Raw genomic sequence first — 10,088 nt, forward strand, 5'->3', positions numbered from 1 at the left:
CTGGAGCGCTGGATCCTCGTCCATCTGCTCTGCTGCCTCTCATCTGCACACACTCAGTCATCACAATCACACCACAGACAAACAAACAAACAAAAACAATAATAATAAGAAGAGGACAATTATACCAGAGACAAAATGGCTCAAGTTTGATTTTTTTTCTTCATTTATTTACATTTGTTTTGTTTTGGCAAAAAAAAACAAGAACAACAATAAACAGAAAAGTGACGTCAACGTTAACGTCAAAGTGCATTTTTAAACTTTAACATTCACAAGATTTTACGAGGAGGTGAGAGGATGAGACTGAGGAGGTGAGAGGATGAGACTTTGAAGATAAGAAGATGAGGGTCAGAAGATGAGAGGATGAGACTGAAGATAAGAAGATGAGAGGATGAGACAGAGGAGAGGATGAACTTAGGAGAATGAGGAGGTGAGAGGGTGAGACTGAGATGAGAGACTGCAACACCATGTGTGACAGCCGCTGTTAAACAGAATAACAGATTTTAGTCATACATACATACATACATACATACATACATACATACATACAAACATACATACATACATACATACATACAAACATACATACATACATACATACATACGAACAGAGTCTCCACTGAAGGTTATAGAGCTGCATGATGTGGTCAAAAACTCAGATCTATAACTGGGACGACATAATTCAATCATATTCATAAATATTTGAAACTTTTAGTCAACAGTCGTTAAATTTGATAACGCTATTTTAGATGTTGCTCATGATACAATAGCGCTACAATAAAAACCCTCGTAAATGAGACACACTGGACTTTTAAGTTAGTAACACTTTTCTTTAAAAAGCTTGTTGCTTTCAAACGTGAGGGAAAAAGTTTTTCTGACGTTTTTCTGACGCATGGAGACTTTGGACGCGTCCACGTGACTCAGGACATCTGAGCCTCGGGACGGTCCATGACGGTTTTGATCCACGTCGTGCCGTTTATGAGTTTAGTGGTGGCGATGATGTACTCCATGCCGCTGTCCTCCATCTGCGAGAGGAAGCGGAGCGCGGCGATCTCCGCGTACGTCACGCCGCCGAGGAAGAAAACCAGCGTGGTGCGGCTCTCCCCCTGCTGACCTGTGAGACGGACGGGACAAAGGACAAAGACGCTGAGGAGCTGGATTCATGTTCAAATAAATGAAAAACACCAATAGTTTTGGACTGAACTGTGAGTGTGTGATAATATCATCGTCTCCTCATTGATGAAGACTAAGACAAAGGGGAACTTTTGCCTTTTTCCCACGTTATTAAAACAGGACCGAATATGAAAGAGGGACAAATATAAACCCCTCCCGAGTCACTCCCCCCTCCCCTCCCCTGAGACGACGCTCCTCTATTATCACCTTTTTTTTTAACGATCCACAGTGAGACACGTAGACGTGTAGAGACAGGTCAACCGTCTCATGTCTGGACTCACAATTCTAATTAGCACATTTTCACACTTGAGCGTGTAATTCAATCCACGGTTGACATCAGAGTAAACACAGACACATAGATATGAGACGAGGGGAAACACTGACGGTCACTGTCAAAACCAGATAAAGCACAAATAAACAAACACACCGAGACAAACGGGGACAGTGTCTCCGTGGTGACGAGGTGGTCACCGAGACAAAGCCTGTGTCTTATCTGCACAAAGCAGGAAGGAGCTGACAGGCTTTTATTCTCTTAAATGAAAAGCAGGGACAACAGTAGAGTGAGTGACCGTCGCTGACATAAAAACATGCATCTTATTTTGTAGGAATAAATAGTCAAATGAAAGATAACACAAAAAAGGGTGTTTTATTTTGTATAGTATAATGAAATATAACATAAAAATGTGCATTTTATTTTGTAGGAATAACGACAAAAATGAAAGACAACATAAGGTGGCGTGTTTTATTTTGTAGGAATAACTACTAAAATGAAAGATAATATATAAACATATTTTATTTTGTAGGAATATATAGTAAAATGAAAGTTAACATAAAAGTGTGTATCTTATTTTGTAGGAATAACTACAAAAATGAAAGATAAAATAAAAATGTGCATTTTATTTTGTAGTAATAACGAGTAAAATGAAAGATAACATAAAAACATGTATTTTATTTTGTAGGAATAACTAGTTAAATGAACAAACACAAACATGTGTATTTTATTTTGTAGCAATAACTAGTAAAATGAAAGATAAAAATGTGTATTTTATTTTGTAGGAATAACTAGTAAAATGAAATGTAACAAAAAACGTGTATTTTATTTTGTAGGAATTAGTACAAAAATGAAAGATAACATAAAGAACATTTTTTTGGTAGAAATACTAGTAAGATAACATAAGGTGTATTTTATTTTGTAGGAATAACTACAAAAATGAAAAATAATATTTAAAAAATTATTTTTTTGAAGGAATAACTATAAAAATTAAAGATAACTAAAAACATGTATTTTATTTTGTAGGAATAACTAGCAAAATGAACAAACACAAAAATGTGTATTTTATTTTGTAGGAATAAGTAGTAAAATGAAAGATAAAAATGTGTATTTTATTTTGTAGGAATAACTAGTAAATGAAAGATAAAAATGCGCATTTTATTTTTTCGGAACAACTACTAAAATGAAAACAACCCTAGAGGAGAAAATCTACTTCCTGTTTCCACACAGATCATTTTCACGTGGAAACTCTGTGTTGTGTGGACGTCGCGCTCACACAGTACTCACGTTTCTTATGAAGTCCAGCAGGCAGCTGCTGTCTCTCCTCAAAGTGTGGACCAGGAAGCATCTTCAGCACCTCCTCGATGCTCCTCCACCCGGGTCTGGCCAGAACCTGAGTCAGGCGGATGCTGAGCGGAGCGTAACCACTGTACACGTACGAAATGTCATTGGGGTTCTGAGGGGAAGAAACCAAAACAAAACATAACAGATGAAAAGTCAAAGGCTGTTTTTAAACTCCTCAAACACGTTTTATCATCACGGTTCTTTGTCAGAATTCACCACCTGTTCATTCGCGTCCTCCATCCACAGTTTGAGGGTTTTCCTGATGGTGGGGTAGTTGTTCCTTGAGCTCGTCTGTGGCTTCAGAAGACCTCCCTTCTCCAGGTTATTCAGCGTCAGGATGTGTTCATAACCGTAGGTCTACACGTAAAACAAAAACATGTATTTTATTTTGTAGGAATAATGAGAAAAATGAAAGATAACAAAAACATGTGTTTTATTTTGTAGGAATTAATTGTAAAATGAAATACAAATTGAAAATGTGTTTTATTTTGTAGGAATAACTAGTAAAACAAAAGATAACATATAAACGTGTATTTAATTTTGTAGGAATAACTAGTTCAATGAAAGATAACATAAAAATGTGTATTTTATTTTGTAGGAATAACTACTAAAATGGAAAAGAATATATAAACGTGTATTTTATTTTGGATGAATAACTAGTCAAATGAAAGATAACAGAAAAATGTGCATTTTATTTTGTAGGAATAACTAGTAAAAAGAAAGACAACTTTAAAACGTTTTTTATTTAGTAGGAATAACTACTAAAATGAAAAGATTATATATGAAAGTTTATTTTATTTTGTAGGAATAACTAGTAAAATGAAAGATAACATGTATTTTATTTTGTAGGAATAACTATTAAAATGAAAAGGATAAAATATAAACATGTATTTTACTTTTTAGGAATAACTAGTAAAAATGAAAGATTACATAAAAATGTGTATTTTATTTTGTAGGAATAACTATAAAGATGCTTTCTTGTCAAAGCTCCGCCCAGAAAATCGACCAAAACATGCTACATCAGCTAATCGATGAGCTCAGCACAAACCGCTCGAAAACAACAAACAAACAAAATGGCCGCCTCTTTACCTGTAGAATCTCCCTCTTGTAATAATCGAGCACCTTCTGCTTGAGGCCGTTGTTGCACACTGACTGCATACACACCAGACGCACGATCTTGATCAGCGGATCCTTCTGAGCGATGCAGTCCTCGATGTACGTGTTCACCTGCACGACGACGACGACAACAACAACAACAAAAAACACGTTTAAAACACGTACGGACAAATCGTTCGCGTTCTAGAAACACTGAAGAGTGAACACATGATGATGATGATGATGATACCTTATCAGTGTCGACTCCCGTCATGAACTCCTGCTCCACTGTTAGATTATCAAAGAAGGCCTCAGACGCTGGAGGAGAACAATGACTAACATTATTACGGCAAGTTTTTAAGTCAATCATGCTGATATTTAGGAATCAGAGCAGCTAAAACTGTCCCCAGTGAGCTCACCGACATACAGCTCTAGGGGTTGCCACAAGAGAGAGCCTGTGTCTCTACAGTAATCATGATTTAAAATATTCTTATGTACAATTCCCGTTTTCTATGTTCACAAAAGTAACGACGTATCCTGAGAAATATGTTTTCGTTAACGCAACATTTTGTAACGTTTCTCGTAAAAAAAAAAAATTCTGATATCAAAACTTTGTAACACTTTTAGGTCATGTAAAACATAACATTTACAATTTTTTGTAACATTGCCATATTTTGTAACCTTTTTGGTTACAGCGATGTTTCGTTTGGATTTTCCATAAACATTTTCCCGCAATATTACAACATTTTGCAACACTTTTGAGGTCACGTCACAATTTTTTTAGGTGGAAATCTTTTTGTAACATTACAACATTGTTTAACTTTTTGATACAATTGGTGAAGGTTTTTGAATAATTCGTAAAATTTTTCTGCAATATTATGACAGTTTGTAATTTTTCTTTTACTTTTTTAACCTTTAACGTCAGCATTTTTCCCCGAATTTTCAGTAATGATGGTTTTTGTAAAAAAAAAAAAAAGAAAAATCTGTAATATCACTAAATTTTGGAATTTCTTTGGCAACATCAATACTGTTTTTTTGTCATTATTCTCACCATATTCTGGAACATTGCACATTTTTATATCAAGATATCAAGATACATTTATATTTGCAAAAAATGACTAAATCATATATTTCTACCATGAGGTTTGATGTCGTTTTTATGAAATAAGGTGTAATTTTATTGACATACTGGTGATGTCTTTGATGAGCTCTGCGACAGACGTGTGGTTTGCCAGTGAACTCCTCGCCGCCTGCATGTGAGGAAGCTGCGACACAAACTGCTTGATTTCTCCCACCGTTTTGGCGTTGTGTCGTTCCTGTGACACGAGAGGGGAAAAACAGAAATAAACATGAAGAAAGTCACGTTGTCGCAGCAGAAAAAGAATGTTTTTTATCGTCTACGCCGACGACAGAATAATGATTTGAAATTCACAGACGTGAGCTTTATCTGCGGATGTTTGTCGTCACTTGCTCGTTAGACTAATGCAGTGAAAATGTCACAGAGATTATAATCTCATCTGATTAGCAGAGGTCACTTCAATGGTGTCTGGATACAGAAGCAGATGCAAAACGTTAATTTCATCGGTTTAGTCAACGGGGATAGTGCACGTTAATAAACATTGCTGTAAATGGGTCAGAATTAGACAAATTATTAGTCATTTAGAGTATTTATTTCATGATATTATGATGTTCTGGACGTTTGTAAAGTAGATTTTCTGTGAGGAATAAGAGTTTTTTATTTTTATTTTGCCAGGTAAAACTCCAACTGCAGACTCACCTCAAAGGCGGCAGAGATGATCTTAGCTTTCTTGCTCAGCGCTGCTCCGACGGCGTTGAAGTTTTTGTCGCGTATTTCTGCGTAAAGCTCCTCCGCCGAGTTCAGCTGCAGCTTCTTTGGCTCCGTGGGTAAATCTTTACTCGTCTCGCCCTGTTTTTTCTGAGCAAACTTTTCCGGAGGCAACTTGACATAACCTGTAAACCAAGATAATATATAAACGCATATTTTATTTTGTAGGAATAACTACTAAAATGAAAGATAACATATAAACGTGTATTTTATTTTGTAGGAATAACAACTAAAATGAAAGATAACATATAAATGCGTATTTTATTTTGTAGAATTAATGTCTAAAATGAAAGATAATATGTAAACATATTTTATTTTGTAGGAACAACTATTAAAATGAAAGATAATATACAAATGTGTATTTTATTTTGTATGAATAACTAGTAAAATTAAATATAATATATAAAAGTGTATTTTATTTTGTATGAATAACTACAAAAATGAAAGATAATGTATAAAGGTGTATTTTATTTTGTAGGAATAACTACAAAAATGAAAGATAATATCTAAAGGTGTATTTTATTTTGTAGGAATAACTACAAAAATGAAAGATAATATACAAATGTGTATTTTATTCTGTATGAATTACTAGTAAAATGAAAGATAATCTATAAATGTGTATTTTATTTTGTAGTTATAACTAGTAAAATGAAAAATAATATATAAACGTGTATTTTTAGTTTGTAGGAATAACTCGCAACATTCACAACATCTTCAATTTTACTACATTTTTACAATTTTTTTTTTCCAGGTTTCTAATCGTAGCTTCCTGTAGAACCTCAGCAACAGAAACTCTATTTCTGACCGTTATTGATTCCGTAGATCTCGTCGATCAGGCCCTCGTAGGTGAGCTGCGTGGCCAGCGGCGTGAGCAGGTCCACGTTGCGGTCCAGCAGGAGCAGGGTGTCGAACACGGGCAGGATCTGATTCTGACTTCCGGCAAACTCCCTCTTCATCCTCAGCATCATGTTGGCAACATGCTGAGAACAAACAAACAAACGTGCTCATATAACAGCCACAGAGCACGAGACATCGACCTCGATGGTTCTCGTCACACTCACCCGGGCACATTCCCCTTTCCCGTAGATCTGTGGAATGGTGCCGTACAGAGCCTGCAGCGTCATCAGGCCTTTGGCTGTGTGGTAAAGGCTCGTTTGGTCGTTTTCCAGGTAACACTCCTGAATGAAAGAACAGGAAATTAAAGGTTTTTCACCATAAGATGAAACACCACAGCTCCATGTCGTACACCTGTCTAAAAATATGTCATCACAAGGGAAGCTTGAGTATGGAGGAGGATTTACGCTGTGTTCAAGTTGTTGTCGGGACTCTGATTTTCTGAGGTCGTTCCTGAAGAGCGAACACGCAAACACCCCCCCCCACGTAACTCAGATTTGAACTCAGGCTACTTATAAAAAATATCACGTAGAGCGCTGTTATCGACTGGTGTAGCCAACAATCCAACTTCCAGTGTGAACGGAACGCAGAATTAGAGCATTCAAAAGCATTTGCTTATGCTGTGTGTCACTTTCCATATAAAAACACATTTCTAGGCTTTGATAGAGCTTTCAAAACACTCTCAAAATTTTACTCATAATTTTATATTTTTTCTTAAACATTTAAATTTTTCTCATAATTGTATTTTTTTTCTCAAAATTTACATTTCTTTCTCAAAATGTTGATTTCCTTTCTCAAAATTTAAATTTTTAAATTTTAAATTTTTTTTCTCATAAAATATTTTTTTCTCAAAATTCAAAACAAAAATTCTCAAAATGTAAAAAAAATTCTCAAAATGTAATTTTTTTTTTAATTAATTTTTTTTCTCAAAATTAAAAAAAAAATCTTAACATTTCTCAAAATTAAAAAATCTCAAAATTAAAAAAAAAATTATCAAAATTTCTCAAAAATTAAAAAAAAATTCTCACAAATGTATTTTATTTTTATAAATTTAAAAAAAATGTTTTCTCAAAATTTTAATTTTTTTTTCTCAAAATGTGCTAATTCATTGAAAAAAAAGTGCTTTTCCTTCAAAAAATAAGGACATTTCTTTGTGACCCCAAACAGTAGTGTAACACATTGACCCATCATGGTGTAAATGATACACTTGCCGAGTCACAGTAACACACACTCTCTCACCCTGAAAGCACTCTCGTACTCCATGGAGAGCAGGTCGCCGTCGTAGGGGATCAGGTCCAGGATGTACTCGTCGATGTTGGTGAAGGAGCCGAGCACGTTCTGCTCCTTCAGCCGCTGCTCGCACAGCATGCTCCGCCGAGGCACAAACAGAATGTGGAAGTCTCTCGGCGAGCGCTGCTTATCCTCGCTGGGGGGGGGGGGCAACAATCCAGGTCAAAATAGGAGAAATGATAGTAAACAGCAAATGTTTATTACATCATTAACAACCATAAAGGACTCTGTAAGTGTCAAACACACCTGGACACGTTCTCAGCGATGATGTCCATGAGCTCCAGTCTGGGACGGACAAAGAAGATGATGTTTTTGACGTCGGCGGCGGGGAGCCTGCCGCTCTTGAGAGTAAACATCTTTTCCACTTCATGTTCCTGGAAAAAGTGGGGGTTGATATTGATTTGTATTTGACCCACACGGACGAACATCAATGATAATTATGGCTCTCTGACGATGATTTACCTTGAGTAGAGAATACTGAGCTATCAGTCCAAACGGTCCGGTCAGATATTCATCCCACACTATGGCCTAAAGAGCAACAGGACACACAGTTTGCGAACATTGTCTATTCAATATCTATTCCTTTATTTTGTTATTGCACAAAAAAGTAAGAAACGTTGATAGAAATGGTATCTAAACAATACACGACAACATGAAAATGGAGGGGAAAGATACTAGGAAAAAGGTGCTTTTATAAACAATTTAAAACAAATTAAAAAATTAAAAGCACTTAAGCTGCATATCTAGGGTGAAATAATATATTTTAAACTTCTCATTTTATTATTAAAATCTAAATATGTCTCCTTTCTTTTCAAATAAAGACGTTTGTTTCCATTCTTTGACTTCCTCCCCTCACATATTACAGTAGTTACGGTTTCTGAATACACAGACGTGATTGGCTGATTGTCGTCACGTGGTGATTTAAAGCGCAAGTGATTGGTCTGAAGTCCCCCTGGTCCACGAATGCCGTAAATACTCGAAAAGCTGCGCATGTAAAAACCATAAATGCTGCGTCAAAACATAAAAATCATCACGGAGTTATTAGTGAAAGGTCCGGGCACGGACAGGACGACATCTGGGTCCGGGTCCGGACCACACGCCGCCATTTTCTGATGCATTTGTGACATTTTAAATTCTCTTGGCATCTGTGAGCTAATGTTAGTGGAAGAAAACTAGCTTAGTTCTCCCTGTTTGTTTTTTTGTCCGCCATGTTCTGTCGTGTCCGCGTGTTCCTTACCTTACTTCCGGCGCATTTGTCCAAAAACTCCCGGAGGTCTTTTCGTGCAGCTTCTCTTAAAATGTTTAAATTCACTTTTCCGTACGATAGGTGGGCCGCCATTTTCCCCCTGTCAGACAGACACAACTCAGGTCAGCTGACCAGCCGAGTCATGTGACCGAAGATGGGATACAACGTCGAGATGGTTCACTCCACAAACCAAACCGGAGACTGTAACAGAGAATGTACTTTGTACGCTACTGACGTGCGCAAGCGGATTTCATGAATACCGATGGCACGTTTGCTTCCAATTTAAACCATAGATTTGTAAATACACGGTAGTTAATTCAGTAAGCTGAAAAGTATAATGACGTAATTAAAGATTAAAATGATCAATATAACGGTTTATTAAATTGATTGTGGCTATTAGTTCATATCTGTTGTTGCAGGAATCATGTTGTTTTTGTCTGATTTCCCTGAAATAAATCAAATCAAACTTTGATTTTCCATTCACTGATATACTGTATGCTAATCATCAAAAATGCTGTAAAATACAAAATGTTGCTGTCACAGAACTCAATAATATTATTATTGTCCAAGAAAATTATGACAACATAAACATTTTTTTTTTTTTAAACAATTCCATTGAACATTAACCGTGAATATGATTTTTTTGGTCACATTGCTATGATTGTATGTTGGTTTAAATTCAAAAGTTCAAATTTTTAACTGTAACTTGAACAAATATATGGTAACAGAACAAACAAACTTAAAATTCCAGCTCAAGGCATGCTATTCCACAAAGTCTCTCAAACATCAGTCCGAGCATGTCACTCAAGAGGATGTCGACACAGGAGGTCCATATAAGGAGTTGTTCCCACGGCAATTTACAGCACTTTCCCTCCCTTCGTCCTGATTGGTTTAACCATTCGCGCGGCAATGTTCAAATTTCCGTATTTAAG

The 10,088-nt window shown here is 36.1% G+C and overlaps 1 protein-coding gene across 1 annotated transcript; it reads right to left on the reverse strand.

Annotated features, from left to right (window-relative positions):
• Positions 1 to 251: 251 nt before the first annotated feature.
• vps33a (VPS33A core subunit of CORVET and HOPS complexes) lies at positions 252 to 9,263 on the reverse strand. Its single transcript, XM_083904922.1, has 13 exons — positions 9,148 to 9,263; positions 8,373 to 8,438; positions 8,157 to 8,284; positions 7,860 to 8,046; positions 6,788 to 6,904; positions 6,532 to 6,706; positions 5,658 to 5,851; positions 5,070 to 5,196; positions 4,131 to 4,198; positions 3,875 to 4,012; positions 3,005 to 3,142; positions 2,729 to 2,897; positions 252 to 1,111 (listed from the first exon to the last, which is right to left on the reverse strand). Exons 1-13 carry the CDS (start codon positions 9,247 to 9,249, stop codon positions 918 to 920), a joined length of 1,803 nt encoding a protein of 600 aa, XP_083761048.1. The 5' UTR covers positions 9,250 to 9,263; the 3' UTR covers positions 252 to 917.
• Positions 9,264 to 10,088: the final 825 nt, after the last annotated feature.

This window comes from Microchirus variegatus (genome assembly GCF_963457635.1).
Source record: "Microchirus variegatus genome assembly, chromosome: 18".
NCBI classification, from domain to species: Eukaryota; Metazoa; Chordata; class Actinopteri; order Pleuronectiformes; family Soleidae; genus Microchirus; species Microchirus variegatus.